This window comes from Centroberyx gerrardi, chromosome 6 (assembly GCF_048128805.1).
Source record: "Centroberyx gerrardi isolate f3 chromosome 6, fCenGer3.hap1.cur.20231027, whole genome shotgun sequence".
Lineage (NCBI taxonomy): Eukaryota > Metazoa > Chordata > Actinopteri > Beryciformes > Berycidae > Centroberyx > Centroberyx gerrardi.
Genome location: NC_136002.1, coordinates 22284069 through 22302367, shown reverse-complemented (window position 1 = coordinate 22302367; position 18299 = coordinate 22284069). Strand labels below are relative to the sequence as shown.

Genomic DNA, 18299 nt, shown 5'->3' with positions numbered 1-18299 from the left:
TGTGAGCTGCGATTTGTGTGGAAAAGTTGTCAACGGAAATAGTGTGTGACATATTGAAAATGAAACACCTCCTGAATAACTCCGGGGAATTAAAATGTAATAGATTTATCCTGTGTGATTGTTCATTGCAATTACTGGTGTGCAATGTAAAGAATTGCATTACTCAATCTGGCCTGTAATACCAATCCCATCTGGACAGGGCTACAGTCCTAACAGAAAGGATAACATTAGTGGGGGGAGCTAAAGAAAAGATTTCATTCACCAAACCTCGCCTGTTCATACTAATGGTGTCTGGAGAGGGATACAGACAGGAATGTCACTTAAAGTGATACTAGGGTCATTACTTTGCCTGGCTTCAATTCTCAGTCATTCCAAAGACCCAATTATTCTTGGCGTTGACAGATCAGCGAGATTGTAAAATACAATACTGTTTGGCCCTTTTTTTCTGCTTGGTGGGTTGCTTCTATTTTCAGCATCAAACCCTGAGGTATTAATTCTAATGGCAATTGCCACACTACCAGAGGGACAAAACAGAGTGAAAGTTTGATGCACAAACCAAATTGATGTTACAGCTACAATAAGGACCTCAGGGTCTGAAAACCAAGCAATGGCTTTTATGGTCACAACAATGTGACTTACAGGAGGATTTGTGGGATTCACTGACACAAGAATCGGTAGTTAGGCTAACAAAGACCAGTGCTTCAGTAACCTTTATCATTTTGTCAGCGGATAAGGGAAATATCTTTAAGTAAATAACCACGAAAGAGAAAAGACTACGGCAAGTATTCAATAATTGGATATGGAGTGTCCACTGAAAATGAAGCAGCAGCCTTTCCTTTGAAGTGAGCATTACGTGAGAGAGAGTAATGTTATGGAGGCACAGCATAATTCAGTTTTAATCTGTGGGGAAGAATAACCACACTGCCTGGTTGAGTTGCCACACCACCGGATTGACTCAGGAGACCTTCTTTAGCCTCACATAGCCATGCCTGAAGCCTCTGAAACCGGGTTACACCTAAAACCAGATGACAACATTAATCTGGTCACTACAACCCTCCCCTCCATCTGGCTAAGACAGTGTAGCAACAGGAGAAAGGAGCGAGGATGCCTCTAACTCCTCAATGAATACTAATCTCTCATCTCCTCGCAGACAAGATCACCCCTCTTCTTCTATTCCAAAAAGGCCAATTCTGCCCTTTTACACTTAAAAACCCATCTGCCTCTGTTCTGCAGGCCTATCATCTACCATTTCAAAACCAACCAATCTCCAATCCCAGTTTGCCTACAAACCCATCCTAGCCTTTTACACCACTGGAAAAAAAAATCCCATCTCCTATTGCTCTACTATAACAGCCAAACAGGACTATAATCTTTCATTGTCTTAGTGCAGAACTCATCTGCTGCCAGCAGACAGCCCATTTCCTACCGGCACAACAAAGTCAAAAGAATAAAGGTGTTTTTTTACAGACCAGCGGTTTTCACGGCTTTTACCCTTGGAAATCAATTTTCCTCTTTGGATAAAAGCAAACATTTTAAGATGCTGATGAAACAGGTTTTTATAGTTATATAGCTTGAAACAAAAAAGGGCTTCTCTGTCGAGCGAAACAATCCCCTCACTATTACAATTGTGACACTCCTTCACAATTAGAAGGAAAGAATAATTGTGATGAATTGCAAAAAAACACTATGAACATTACGAACAATTCCTCAGGTCAAGACTAGTTTCTCAGCCACAGCTCTAGAACCACGAACACCAGCATTCAGTCTAACAGGATCGTATGTCTCAAACATCAAGAAAGAAAAAAGCCTCTTGGCAAATCAAATGTTGCCAGACGTTAGTTTGTAGTCTTGTATATAGTATGCATTCAGTGTGTGTGTGTACGCCTGGTCTCTGAAGCTCACACACTGGTGTCTATCAGAGCAAAGGTCTCATTTGAAGAGGGAATGTACCTCATTAGTGTGTGCCATTTTCCCAGGGTGCACCTGGTCTAAATCATCACGACCCTCGCCTACGCCAGGGTGTAAATGACACACTCCTCCGAGATGCATCATTTATGGGCTACGCTCAGCAGGGGAAACCTGCGGCTAGTATAAATCCAACATATCTTGTTTGCATGCTTTTTCTGTGCAGAACAATGACAATTCCAGATACTATTAAGATAGCTGAGATAAGCAAGGAGAAAACTGACTATGTAATTGGCGGAGAGGGAAGATCGTGGCAGAGTTCCTGGCTAAGTGTCCTGATAGCCTCATCTCCCTGGCGGCCGAGCCGGTCCGGTCACCGCCGACTACATCATTAGTCACATGAAGATGGAACATGGATGGAGAGGTGACGGGGAAACACTCCTGTCAGGCTGCAGCGCCAGCAGCTTTACTGCACTTGCTCAATCGGCCCGTGCTTTGTTACGATTCACTGCACTGAGTCTTTAATTGGTGTTTCATTATGTTAGGATATATATTTAAGTCAGTCACAAACCGTAAGCAGGTTTACAGATGGATTTGGCTAACTTACCGAACAGAATAGATATTTTTTTACAATAAAGTTCAAGAATTGGCTCCATCTGTCACATCTGATTGTGAGAGATATCAAATACACTACTGCACATTCAATTTGACTGGCTGTATGCATCCCAATCATATTTGTGTACCATTATTACCGCAATCACTCAACAACATGTTACATGAAAAATACAATATCTTTATTACAGCTTGACACCAAAGGAATAAGTGTGAAGGCTGATAAACATTTATGTGTATCCAGTAAACATGTGAAACAACTTAGTGAGCAGAGGGAGTTAATGAGGTGAAATATTGACTGTCAGTGAGGTGAGTTGCGGCTGCTTTATGGGGAGCAAATATAATTGCCTCGATGCTAACTTGGCATTAGCCTCACTAACAATTCATGCTGAGAAGATCCACCTCCAGTGTTTCTGTTACTATACTTGTTAACTTCAGACAGATCAAGCCAAACACAAGTAACCTCGCTCTCAAGAGTATCATTACTAAATACTGTATATTATTATGAATTGTACTGTTGCTTTTCCATTATGAGACCATTTGGAGGAAAAAACGCAGAGTCATTGAGAATAAAACGTTCTAACACAAACCCATATGGGCTTAGGTTTAATTTCCTATGACTGCAACCTTTGTTCCAGCTTCCTTATACTGTATGTATTTTATGCTATCGCCCTTTCCAATTCAAGAGAAAAATCCTTGAACAAACAAAAAAACAACAACAACTACGTGTATGAAACATAATGATGTACAGGAAAAAGAGTTAAAGCATCATTTCAATAGTGTGTGGGTATGAAGCAGGTACTGTTCCTTAGAAAGGTACTAAGGTTCCTTAGCACGATGGCAATGATTACAACATACTACTACTGCTAGTAATAATAATAATAATAATTTAAGCTAAATATGTTCAATCAGCCACATAGAGGTGTCATTATCATACTGTTTAGTCTCTGTAATTGGCCAATTTTTAGATATATTTCCTATCCATCTCAGTCTAATAGGATCATTACCATTTACTCTTATCTTCTACTGCTGCCTATGATACACAATGATAAGTCTGGACACTTAATGACTAGGTACAAAATAAATGGAAAATACATTCCTGGCTACTTACCAAGCTTATTATTGTAACAATAGTTTTTGATGGGTACCTGCTAGCTGCTGAGGATAATTAATTCTCAAGGATCTTGAGCAGCATACTTAAACTGTTTGCCTTAGGCTAGATTTATTTATTTTTGTAGAGCTGGGGAACAGGTGTAATTTTAGTTTTGGGCCCAAGGTTTACTTCTGGTCCCTGAATGTGATTTTAAAATGTCTCTTAACTGGATACTTACAGCATGATAGATATGCAGTAATTGTATTGCAGCTTTTATAAATATATATTTTTTTGCTTTTAGTGAGAAACATGATGAATTGCCAGATGATAAATTGTCATTGTCTAGATTTTTTCAAGCAGTCGGGGCAATTTTCAAGTAGCAGAGGAATGCCGCTGCAGAATAAAGGAAAACACCGTCTTAACTTATCCATGACCCTGAGCAGTCCTTTCTCCAAGTAATTTCAATAATGCCAGTAAACACCGCGCAGGGGCTGGGATGGAACAATGCATGCAAATATAGAAAGCTATTACAAACATCTTCTGTATGTTTAAACCTTCCATTCATAGTCCTTAACATCCAATGTCAAACAACAATTCCAGTGGTTGTGGGGCGACACAAGCTACAGATTGCTGTACTAGACAACTAGACGCAAAGAAAGTGGCACTTTGTTCAGTTTTCTAAGGGAGTTTTACAGCACATTTTTGAACCATACTCTTGCAATGAAACAAGACAGTCATTCTGGATTTTTCCTTTAATCCAATATGGTGGCTAAGATTCAACAGATTTGACTTATTATAGAAAGTCTGACAGAATCCATTATATTGACAAATTTCCAACAATACTCACTCATCTCACCATTACGCCATCTCTCTCAGCACAAGCAATGACCTTAAAGGCACAATGAAGCTGAAATCGGAGCTCAGTTCATGACACGTGGCTCTGATGAAAAGGAAATATGGGAAGGAGTTACACAAGTTGAACTGTGGGAGTGGGCATTGAGTTGGTGACAATGCCAGCTAATGCCCAATGGCAACAACAGACATTACACAGCCACTGAGGATATTATTATAGTCAAACAGGTTTTTATACTTGGTGTAACTTACTCGGATCATCACTCACTTTATTGAAATCACCAGCATGCCAATCTGTGGTAAAGATAAACTAACAAGCCCCCCGGAAATGTCAAACAAAATGTTACGCCATCAAATACTGGATGATCTAACCTGCACAGAGCATTCACAAGAAGAAAATAGAGGAAATATTTTTGGTTTGTTTTGAGCAGAAATTACTCACTGGCTCCAGAGGTTAGACATCACAGTTTTCATTTCAGGTTCATGAATTTGGCGAGCATGGGTTAATATTTTCCTGAAATTTTTCTCTTTTTCAGTCTAATCTCAAAATTTACCATCTGTCTCTCAGCATCTCTGTGAATTCCACTAAAAATCGTGTAGCAATACAATAAAGGCTATATCGCTTTCCAGTATCACAGCTGTGCACAAAGACAAATATGCACAGTCAAGACATTACAGATATTCATGAATTTGAAATCAAGGTGTTATTATCCCCTTTTTAGAATTGCAGTTTGAGTATTCTACTAATGCAGGCCGAACTCTTAACCAGTGGTGCTGCTTGAGGCCGACTGCTTTCAGATACTCATATCTTCAGTGAATGAATGAATGAATTGCCTGTCACACTGTGAAACTCATATTGATGAACACATCACACTAGATTGGTTAGGCGAGGCTACTGACAGAATTAATAACTCTCCTGCTGTCATAAGAAGCTGAGTTTTCTTTCAGTTTGAACCAAAATCAGGGCCAACCACAGAGCTTTTACAAACATGGAGAGTGGAGAGTGGAGTGTGCTGGTGATCTTTCTTCCACATATTAATAATATTCTGTTACATGGCCATCTTGGTAGGAAAATAACAGTGATTGTAATAAATTAAGAGGCGATTATAATCAAATGACAGCCACAGCCAATGAGCTGTGTATATGGCAAAGCACCATATTGATAGGAAATGCATGTGACATGAATAGACTACGAAATCCTCTTCAGAGTTTGTGCTTTTGCCACAATCGTTTCAAATAATTCCTTACTCTGTCAAGACAATCATAGATGATATATAGGAATGATTTTAATCAGATAAGGTCAGTACCGTGGAACGCAAGTCACTAATCCAGTGTACTTAACATCAAAGCAAGCCATTCAGCAAGCTAAATGCATGAACATGAAAGGCAACAATAGGTTAGGTGGCAAAGGAAAAACAGCAACAACAACAAATGTATTACTGAAGCAAGGACTTTGATATTTTTGTCTCATATCTTTCATTTAGGTGAAGGGAAAACCTAGACATTTCATTTTCATGGGCACCTAGTAAAATGCGCATGGCTAAAATGCAATTAGATAGGGAGATTACCTCCATAACAACAAAGCAGACATAACCTACAATGACAAGTTGCAGACTGTGCCAAGAGCATGGGAACATTTCGTGAGTGCCATGATAGTGTGCATAATAAGCTTTTTATGTCTGTAATGTTAAGTATCTGCAGTAGCCTACTGGATGTGTTTTCGCTCTCTGCAACGGTGATGGGATATGCAGAGGGTTTGAGAAAAACTGTCCCTAAAATTGCAGCCAATTCACAGTAAAATCGTCAGTGTTAATTTAACTCTTGAGTGTAAAAAAACAACACTATGCCAGTGTTTATATCAGCCCACACCCATCACACTTAATTTAACACATTAATGTTGTTTTGATCACCTGCCCCAGAGTCATATCAGCTCCATGACTCCAATCAACACTTGTCAACTTCAACTACTGTAATTGCCACTGAAAAAACAACACCTCTTAACACTGAAAAATGTGCTGTGTTGATGTTTGATACATAGTCAATCATCATAAAGTTGAACACACAGCAGCTGTTGTGTGTAGCAGCACGATCAAATCTGTGCACCACTGCCCTCTTTATCGTGTGGCAACCGTGTGCCAATTAGTTTGACCTAGTTTTACATGAGACAATTCTTTAGATAACACTGGCTTGTTCTGCCTCCAGTCTGTGTCTACATCCTCAGGGCTTACCGCCACTACAAGGGTCTACGGTGCGTTCATGGCACACAGAGTAGACCGCAGACCTATAGAGACGTCGATGAAGTCTTTGAAACTAACATACTCCACATAGGTCACTTTAATCCCACTCAAACAGGGGAAGGAGGAGTCAGGTCTTTGTCACTAGTCACGTTTTAATCTCATCAGTAAAGACCACTAGTGAGTGTGTAGCCTACCTTGTCCTTGCGTAGTTAGAACTGCAAAGGCAAATCAACAGATTACAAATCCCTTTCCGACTTCAGCAGCGGCCCGGATTCGTAGCCACAAAACTCGTCATGTTCACTGCTCGTTGTGCGGAGCAACGCTACGCACGTGTGACTAGGGTTGTAAAAGGGAGGTAACATTCTCACTAATTTTCGGAAACTTCCTTTGGTAATTTTTCGAGGCAAATTTGGGAATTTTCAAATAGATGCAAAAACAAAAACACGTTCTATATGAAATCAAATGTGCTTCTCTACAACTGTCCAAACTCTCTCACTTGATACTAGGGATGGGACGATATATATCGAAATTCAATATATCGCAATACAAAAATGTGACAATACGTATCATGGGGCGGAAAAATGAATCGCGATATTAGTTACATTTTATTCTGCTGTAATAATCACAAATTAGACGGCTTGCCCATCACAGTTTCACAAACTCTCCATTCAAATGATATTATTTGCACTTTGTAATGACATTTTTAAATTGTTGTTTACATTCTAGCAAGCCAATGCCATCGCTAGAACGACTTGTGGCTCAGAAATAAACATAATTCACACTTTGTTGTCGTTGACCTTTTATTTATTACATCGTATTGTGGTTGCATCGAATCGTGAATCCTATATTGTGTGTCGAATCGTATCATGAGATTAGCAAATCGTCTCATCCCTACTTGATATCAAGGTGGGTGTGTCAAACAAACACTGAGCAGCCTGACATTTCTCTCCCCAACTGCATCTTGCGTTGAGCAGGTTGAAGGGGATGAGGCATTCTTGTCTAAATGTCTTGAGGCATTTCACTGATTAGCAGGATAAGATCGGTGTCACATTCCAATCATCTTTTCTATTCAAAGCAGAGGAGAAGGCAGTTATTCATTTCATTCAGAAACACCAGGGATTTTGCATCCATCCAATCCATGCAGCTGCCTACATGCTGGACCCAAATTGAGCTGGGAAGTCCACAATATTCCACAGCACATAGCCTGTCGAGTGTAGAGGAAATCTCAGCCTATAGCATAATAACAGCCTTGGCACCCCACCTTCATACTGATGAGGGGAAGGTTCTTGGAAGTTTGGCCAAATTCATAACCAAGGATGGCATGTGGAAGGCCGGTGCCAGATGGGAAGCTTCCGCCCACATCACAGCGTCGACCTGGTGGAAGGGGCTGTGTGAGTCTGAAGCCTTGTCTCCCATTACTGCTGCTATCCTTCAGATCCCACCGTCATCAGCAGCATCTGAGTGCAACTGGTCTTTCTTTGGGAAACACCCACACCAAGGTACGCAACAGACTCACAAAAGGTGGAGAAATCGATGTCAATTCGCTCCAACCTTTGTCTGAGCCAGTGAAGCCAGATAAATATAAACACAATTAAGTGACTCAGAAGATTTACCTCATCAGGATGTTTCCTCATCAGAGGATTGTAAAACTGCCATTCTCTTTGCCCAGGCCAAAGAGAATGGCAGTTTTACAAGGGGGTTAAAATTGGCAGGCATGTAAACGTGAGACTGCGTTCAGAGACCATTTGCAACCAAATCACTGTTCTTAGGCCAACTGAACTGTCTGATGGCTAGCAGTAATGTGTTGTAGCAACAGATGCGACAAACTGTATGGCAACAGTAGAACGTTACTCGCTGCTGACAGAGAAGTTCAGCGTTCGCAGTCAACTGACTCGTCTCAGATCATCAAAAATGAAAGGGAATCTACTGTCAGCTGAGTATTAGAGATTTATTTTAGTGCTTAGTGGCCAATTAGCTACGGGTCTTCTCAAGTACAGCCAATGAGCTGCTCTGTTTTATCAATACCAGCTAAGTCTATTTTATTCATTTCAAGCCCTGTCTGACAGACGGGTCCAACGGTTTAGTGCTGCAATTGTTTGATTTGCGAAGTGAGAAGTTTCTGACGTGAGGCGTGATTGGCTTTTGACTGGCTTGGTTGCTGCCAGCAATGCTAATGTAAAAAGAAATCCATGATGCAAATTAAGAAATCCATTTGATCATCATAGCAATCCTGAGAGTGACCAAACTTGGTCCTCAATATCTCAGGCTGAGCTGCAAACTGAATGAATTTATGTATTTCTCTCCATTTAGCAATTAAGGCAAATCAAAGAAAGGTAGAAGTTGTAACGTCACCTCCAATAAGCTTTTCCATTAAGAAATACACACAGGTGTCCTCTACATTATTTAATCGATATGATGACCTACATACTTTTTACAGCATTGAAAAGTAACTCCTCACTTTCCACAGAAAGGGTTATTTATGGCTACTTTGAGTGTTACACTACTTTGATTGAAGGTTAATATGCAACGCCGCTTTCTGGAAGCATCTTCCTCAACACTGTTGCTCAGTGAAACCTCAGTGTGAATCAAATAAATCCTAACATAAAGGTATATGAACATAAGCCTTAGCTTCCAAACCAGAAATTCTCTGATTTCCACACTGGAGGAAAGCCAGCGTCTGGTAACAAATGATACACAGCACATTAACAGCACAGTACACAGAAACAGGATTGGCTAAGCCAGAAGAGCCAGAAGGGCTGTTTTGAGACGGAATGAGGCAGAATATGTGGGTATTAATGTCAATAAGGGAGAGCAAAAATAGTAGTATTTAATATATCTATTGATATTTTTGTTTTGTGTTTTGCTTGTTATTAAGTGAAATATCAACATTTCTTTAGGAATAGTTGTCAGGTTTGGCTCCAAAACAGTAGTTTAAATACTCCACACTGACGACTAAAAGATAGTGATTGGATTGAAATCACACTCTTAATATCCAAATAGCATTCTACAACAAATTTATACACTAGGATTTTGAATAGAATTCTTCAGAAGTCTGGTGTCAATGGGAAATTATCAATAAAATATCTTTTTTTTTTGTAATTTATTAGTGCATTGTTGACAACATGTATATATGCCATACCTGTGAAAAGCCAATATGGGATGACACTATTGGTCAAGTGTACATATCTGACATTCTGACATGACCTAATTATGAGTCCTTAAGTGCAAAACTCAGGGTCACGTGCCTGTTAGGTCACCCTTATACTAACTGACAAGAGGGATTTCTTGAAGTTTAATGATATTCTACCCTTTCAGTGAGACTGAAGTTTTTTTCCTCCCAAGGGACAATAATATTCACAAGTAAAAAAAACAAAAAACATTTAACTTCTTGAAGTTCATTTCAGACCATTCAACCATGGAACAACATTATGTCCTCTTAAGATGGGAGTACTCTGCGCTAAAAAGGGGACCTTTGGTAAAACACAAGCAGCAGTCACTGTGGAATTCACAGCAATAAAAAAAAAAATCACATATTTTATGAATCCTCAGCGCTTGTTCTTGCATTTGAATTTAGAATTTCCATGGAGAAAGAGATAGTCTGTCCAAACCAGGGACATCTTTGAAACTGAGCAGGCTAATAGCTTCTCATAAGCGCCAATAAGTCTTCTGGGAATGGACATATGATGGAAAAAAATTTCCCAAGTGTTGCATTTGAATACATTTACAGTCTCTCGTATATTAATGCAAAGTGGCTAAATCATGCCTTAATGGAGCCTGTTGGAAAGGTCATAAATGCTTTATCAAATCCAAATTAAACCCCAAAAGTCACACAATGTATCAATTAGTCCTTTATATCCACGAAGTCTGTGTGAAAAGATGGTTATCAGAGAAACTGTGTATTGTTGTATTACTTCAAACACCTCAAACATAAACTTTCCAATAAACTGTGGGTTCAAAGTGGAGTTTGACATGAAGTTTGACCACAAAGCTTGAATGCTGACTGCTCTTTTCGAGGAGGGAAGCTTGATTTTTTTTTGTTTTGTTTTTTTGTTTGTAGCTTTGGACTTAAACACATCGCCTTTCAAAGTAGCCTACCTCTCCAAATAAATCTCTTTTGGATTATAAATACCACTTTAAGTGTCCAGAAATTGTACAAACTGCCTCTTGGCTACGGCTTCACTTGAAGGCAGCCACTTAGCAACAAACTACTTTAATGACCGTCGAACAAATGAATTACCTTACCTTGAAAAATCCATAACAACATCAGTATGGCTCGAAATCTTGTCTTTATCTCCATGGCGCAACATCCACCGACTGCTCCAGAAGAAGAGAGACAGCACCAGCTTCAAACTTGACGCCAACTGGCTGCACTCCAACTGCTGCTTGTTGTCCTGTTGCTAATTGTCTTCAGGTAGCAATTAACTGTCCAGTAAAGAAACCAGAGAGGTCGCGGTTGGAAACGGTTTCTCTCCTCTTCCCATCCCGCCTACAGACAATAGCTGGCATTGCAGAGCGCGCGCCGCACTTCGGTGGAAGGTAAAACCATTTCGACTGAGGTTTCTGTGGGTTTGTTTCCTCTCTTTCTCTCGTTTTAATGTTGAATTCAGTCTGCCACAGCTTTACTTCTGCCACCCGTTTCCACTTCAGCGTGTCTTCACCCCTCCTTGTCCTGCTCACACTGTACAGTAAGTGTGAGGGAAGCTTATTCACCTGAGCCTGCTCGGTAACGCCCCCTGGCAAATAACGACTGACAAACCCTCAATCCTCGCTCGACTGCAGCTTGTCGAACCCAAATTACATTATTCATCTTTTATTTGACAGATAATATAACGAGCTTAGTATCTGGCGGAAGGTTTTTTTGTTTGTTTGTTTGTTTTTTTCATTGAAATGGTCTTTAGTATCATGAGTGTTTTTCTTTCAGCCAGTGAAACTCTTGTGGTGTTTTTGCGCCATACTCAGCCAGTTGAGTTGGACAGGTGTTGTGCCAAAATTTGTACCCCCTAAAAATGTGTTAAGAATTTTTTTTTCGGCACGTGGTTCATTTTAATGGTGCAGATTTTATGCCATCTTGTATTAATCATCATAAATCTAGCATGAGCTCTGATTTCTCTAGACTATTTCCCACTATATGTTTGAGGTGTCGGTGTGTGTGTGTGTGTGTGTGTGTGTATGTGTGTGTGTGTGTGTGTGTGCGTGCGTGTGTGTGAGTGACCAATTCTAAAAACTATAAGTGGGTAACAAGGTGGACAAGGCAATATTGCTACAAATAACTTTTATTCTCCATGACAGTTTATTTACATTTACATATAATGTATTTAATATCAAATGCTTTTATTTTCTTAATGGAGTGGCTTGGCTTTATATAGGCCAGTGTTATTTAGCTGGAAATAATAAAATAATGGGAAAAACGTCCCCTAAGTACAATGCTCAAATACACTTAGCTGTATAAAAGTATTGTCAACTCAATTATCATGCATTACCTGATGAATTACAAAGTCTAATTCAGGAGTCTAAGAGCAGAATCAAGTGTCACAGGTAAAAGTCTCATGGGAACACATTTGCAGACTCTTATACAAGAGAACAGGAGCTACTGTGGGCTTTTACATTGTAATGTAAGTCTGAAGTCCCGGCTCAACTCATAAATGGGCTGTCAGGTGAAATATTTATGTACGTGGGCCAATGCGTTGTTTTAGTAATGGAGTTTAATGGATTTATTACACGATATTAACTTTCACATGTTTTCTGACTGCATTGCCCTCACCTTAACCTGCACTGAGGCTCAAACCATAAGCACGAGTGCCACTGACCTTTATTCAGCCATGTCATCACAACAGATATGTAGGGCCTTGTGTGTGTGTGTGTGTGTGTTTTTTTTCCTGGTTCAATAGAGTTAATATCTGACTGGCAGGCTCTTTACTTATTTATGTTGTTCTCATATTGTGGGGCCTGCTGTTCCCCGTCTTCTTACATTGTCAGCCATTTTTTGTCCAGTTTTAAGGTTATACCTGCATGTGAAGATTTAAAAAAACTGTGTGCAAGCCACAGTCGATCTTATCCGGTCAGAACAGAACTTAAATGTGACTGAGTATGATTCAGCTGCAGATAAAGAGAAACTGAGTCTATCTAGTCATGATGCCATGTGTGAATGATGCTGGACTTATTAAGTCTTGAACAGGAGGACAAACACAGAACTAAGGATATCTTTATGGACCTACTGTGCATTTCATTTCAAAAAACACTGCTATATATGTGTGCTATATACTGTACGTGTGTGTGTGTGTGTGTGTGTGTGTGTGTGATGAATATGTATAACTTGGAGATAGGTGCACTTTGACATTAGAAATGTGATTTCAGTGTTATGTGTGAATTATTGATGGCTCGTAGTAAGTGTGAGAGAAGCACCAATGTGACACTGTCACACTGCACAGTTCGCACATTCACAGGCCTTTCTACAGTCTTCTCCTCAATAGATTACATTTTTACTGGGGCAGATTTCCAGAAATGTGTTCAACAACATGATTGCAGAATACTTCATCACCTGTGCTTTCATGCTTTGTAAAAAGGATAAATCATTTTGCGTCACACACTGAAATGTGTAAAAAAAAAAAAAAAAAGAAAAAATCTTTAATGACGTTGTTCCAAGAAATGTTTCACGGGGAGATTCTCCAACGTCTCACCATTTTGTGTCCAGTTTCAGTGGCTATCTGGAGTAAACACACTCCTGGATAGTTCCTGAACAAGTCTATTGTTTAAGCGCTGGATGGCGAAGACGCTGTTATCTCACTGCCAGACGGTGGAAGATGAGCCCGGCCTTGACAGTCCGCTCCTTGATAGCATGGCTGGCCTTCTTTCTGGAGGCCGTACTCACCTCTTTGTATGTTGTTCCACTGCATTTTACAGTGACTGGATAAAATAATGATGGATTACTGGCATTCCTAAATACTGCATAGATTTCAGACCATGTGTTTTGTCGTTGAGCATTTGTTGATTCATTTGTGCCATCTAGTGGTCAACATCTGAAGTATCTGTGCAGTCTCTTCATGCATTTTCTCTACCTGCTTAATCCTTTTCAGGGATCATGAGGGGCAGGAGCCTTTCCCATCATACCTTGGGTGAAAGGTAGGGAAGCAACCTGGACAGTTCGCCAGCCCATCACAGAGTTAACACAGATATACAGACCATCACACTCACATTCACACCCGTGGGCGGTTTAGAGTCTCCAATCCAAATAACTTGCATGTCTTTGGTCTATGGGAGGAAACTGGAGCACCCAGAGGAAACCCACGCAAAGACGGGGGAGATCGTGCAAACTCCACACAGAAAGGACCGGGCCTTTTATGGGTGTGTTATCGAAATAATGTACTCTACCTTGTTTCATTAGAGCAGCTGTCTCCACCAGTAACCGAGCATTAGTCACTGCTAACACCGCTGCGCTGGGAGATAATACCAGGTGTTCTCGGTCTTGTTCACAAATGAGGATCTTAATCCCTAAATAGAATTTCACTATGCACTTTAATTAAATACATTCTATCAACCTACAGCATTATGGGAATCATGGGGATGAGGGTGGAATGGGTGAAATAGGCCTTGTTTAAGGGTCTAAATTTAAATTGCAAGGAGACCTTGCTCTTATTATATAATACTCAAGAGGACAGGATCTCTGGGGGAAAAATCCCTTCACTTGTTACTGTGAGTTCTTTAGCTTTTTTCATAATTTTTCCCTCCCAGAATGCACATGTAATACACAACAGATAAACAGACCTTATAATTCATATATGATCTTATTCATTAATGTATTTGCAGACTGCCATTTGTTTCCTCTAAGTGCAATTTTGAACTTTTTACAGTCTACACTCCACTGGCCTCAGTGGGAATCAGCTGCTTAACCTTGGCACTGCTGATATTACACTTTGCTTATTGTGAAACTGAGGACCTCAGAACCCAATAGGATGTCACAGAAAATACAAAAGTGCCTCCTAAAGCTATATTCAAAACGATTACATATCAGATTACAGTTGAATCTCGCTGATAACAGATTTATTTCCTCTCATTTTCTTTAATTTTGTTGAGTTTCTCTGTCATGGCATGCCATATTCTTTCTTCTTTTTTGTTTCTCACTTCAACGTGCAATATCATCTAATTTATGAGTTCAAAACCAAACCTGGACCAGGTGGTACTCCATCTCAATGTACTTCTATACAATACTAGTGCTCATTAGTTCTACACTTACAGAGGATGATGGGGAAGCTGAAGTCACAATGTTTTAGGTGAAACACCTGATGAGGATATTTGAGGATAAGATTAATGGATTCCATCAACAAAAATATGCAAGAGATCTTTTTTCCCCTCATGTGTAATGTTCTCAGTGATAATGTGTGCACCTATTAGAAAAGAGGATTTCGGCAACATGGTCAGCTGTGAAATTATGTAGGATTTCTTTGTGAAACAGCATTGACCTGATTTTAATATTGCTGTAAGGTAAGCTGTTTTTTCTTGATGCGAGTGCTTTTTTGACAAACTGACTTTAGAGCTGTGCAATTTAATTTAAAAAGGCATATATAAGGCTGTGATAGCTGCACACAGTTGTGAAGGATGATATTTGACATATTAAGACTCACCTGCATCTGCAAAAACCCAGTGTGGAGCAATGTAGAGCATCGTTGCTTCACTGATCTATTCAATAAAACTGATCTCAGTCACAGGTATTGTTCATGGAGAACACCTACAACAACCAATCCTATATAAAATGGACGTTTCCCTCTGAAATTAGTTATCCACCGTATGAAAACTTCAGAGATTGGTGGCGTGAAAGTAAAGCTCACTGAATGTTGATGAAGTTACTAGCTTTCTTCAGACTTTGCGTGAAAACTACATTACTAACATTAGAGATAACCATTTGTGTTTTCAAAACATTGAACAAAGATAGCAGGAATATTCTTTTTGTCCTTAAAAATTGGTCGCATTTGGAATTAAATCCAAATATTATCTGCATAAAAATTTGAGTATTCTTGTTAATGTTGTGTGCAGTTAAATTATTTTGAATCAGCTTAATTTTCCTCTCTGCTGCAAAAGTGCTATTTTTTAAAGATCCAGTGCAATGATTTCAACTCAGTCAGGGAAAGTTTGATGTTGATTTCTAACACAATGAGCTTCATTTTGTTCAGTTTTTGATGGTTAGATGGCACAAAGCTTATAGGACTGAGTGAGAGCCGATCCTTCCCTGTGATTGTACCGTCCACTGTATGACAATATTTCTATCTTTGGGGAACAAATATCCAGTGTTGGAACTTCAGCACCCAGTAACAATGGAGACATGGAGATTGTGGATAGTTTGGCAAGTAGCTGGCTGGGTATTGTCTGACAGACTATGGGGCATCCATTAACTATGCATACTGTCGACCAATCAGAGCATTCATTAAAACCTGGGTGTAGGTGACATCATTTACACCAGGAAGTAGATTGGAATTCTAAATCTGTTTGATTCTGCTGACAACCAGATGGAGAGTTTTCAAAGGGATGTCAAATTTTCACAATGCAGACAGTTATAATAATTTTGGTAACTTTACATTAACAGGTTCTCTGTTAAATTATACCATGAAATTGAGAAATGCAATTCTCATTGCACTGGACCTTTAAGTTAGGCTACATGTCATCAGTGCTACTGTGCTGGATACATTTGTGATTTTGGACGATAAGAGCATGACGAATTCTCACTGTGAAATCAGAACCGACTGTTAGTTTATGCTGGACATTGGCTGCTTCCCTCCTCCATTTCCATTACAGATTTAGGACTCACACACTCACAGTGTGTAGCAGGGACAAGCAGCAGAGAGATGTGCCGGTGGGGTTGGCTAACAGCCTCAGAGGCTGTGAGTGAGCCTGGATGTCTGCCGCTTGTTTAGCGATACGAGCCCTCTGTGTAATGGGCCTTCTGTCGTTTATCACCGTTTACCGTCATTAGAGAGGAGATTAGATTTGGATGGAACATAAGGAATTTGAAAATGATCTTATAATGAGATATTTAGCTTGTGCAACAGAATAATGCATATTCTCGAAGCACCAGCTCTACTCTACAGTCGTTTGAATCTTTGCGTTGTTATGTGTGATTGTGAAATTCATATTTAAATCAGAAGGATACATTAATTCTTTGTAATTTGAGTCAGCAAGATCATGCCATGCCATGAATTTGTGAGATCCTCATTCTGTTTCTCTCTAAAGGTTGACAAAAAAGTAATGCGAGAATATGTGATTTAATCCTTATTGGAGTCATGCTGTCATGCTTCTGCACACATATTGGCACATGAGTTGAATTAGCAGAGCTCTAACATTTGTAATCAATATACTTATTAGGTGATGATCACTTATTCTTTGATTTGTGTTGATCATTTTCTTATCACACTTAATTCATCTATCACATCAAGTACCTTGTATTACAAAAACATTCTGTCTCCATTTGAGAGATAAACAAAGAGTTTCATTCCATAACAAAATATCCACCATCTGTAAAAACAAATTTTGACAAAATGATTGCTGGCATCAAAGTAAAGGACCTATGAGTCATCTGAACACATTTTGTTTACAAAATAATTATGTTTCTGTCTGAGGATGGAATTATCTGGATTTTCAAAGTCATGAATCATGCATTTCAAGCAGCATTTGTTCCTAAAATGGATATATAGCATTTTGGATTAAAATCCCTCCAATCCTTCATCATGTTTGAGAAACGGTTAGAGAAGAGATTTGACAGCAGGGTCTTCAAGTTATGAGTGTTACAATACTCAAACAAAGTGGAACAAAATGTGAAGATGAAATCCTCCAAAACATCATAAACAACCTGAAAAACCTGACTTTCTTTCTTGGACCATAAAAGTATTAACCTTTTATGCAGATGAATTCAGGAATAATCAGACTAGAGGTAAATGGCACAAGAAAAAAAAAAGCTAAACCTAAAGCGAAACCATGTCTGTCCAGTTCTAATTGTTTTTACAGACAAGATGAAAAAAAAGGCTTTGACATACCTGTGTTTTAAACCAATTTACCCATGTGCTTCATGTTAGCTATGCAACTCTTCTATTGACTCTTTCTCACCATAACCCTAAGAGATCCCGGAACAAACAAACTATTTTATGGTGTGATAAATTAGATTTTAATTTCAACAACTGAGACTCACCACAATAAAACTAGACCCAACCCTCTGCAGGAGCAAAATCATTTTTTGGTAACCAGAACCCAAGTGGATCTGGATTAGGATTTAGGGTAAACACAGCAAAACAAAAAAGCATAAAATAGCATTCAAAAAATAAGAAGACACAATAGAGACTCTGCTTCTTCAAGAAGGCAATATCTATTTTATGTGTCTAATAAGATTCCTCCTTCATTTTTGATAACAGCGCCCTGGCATGTGTCCTTCCATGCGGCATGTGTCCGGCCATGGCTTCCCATGTTGGAAAGGACTTCAATCAAAAGAGGGTGACAACCAGCTGAGAGAGATTATCAAACAATCTGGTGCAACTACTGGGTGCAGTCATGAGTCAGTGAACGAACCAACTGTACAATAAAACAGACATGTTTTAAGTTTATATAATTGTGGACAACATGAT

At 39.4% G+C, this 18299-nt stretch overlaps 1 protein-coding gene across 1 annotated transcript in view; it reads right to left on the bottom strand.

Moving 5' to 3' along the window:
- Window positions 1–15357, bottom strand: part of esamb (endothelial cell adhesion molecule b) — a 52685-nt gene extending 37328 nt beyond the window's left edge. Inside the window, exon 1 of the mRNA XM_078283935.1 lies at window positions 15318–15357. Within this exon, the coding sequence (XP_078140061.1) occupies window positions 15318–15357 (40 nt within the window). The remainder of the gene's footprint in view (window positions 1–15317) is intronic.
- Between the last annotated feature and the right edge of the window lie 2942 nt (window positions 15358–18299).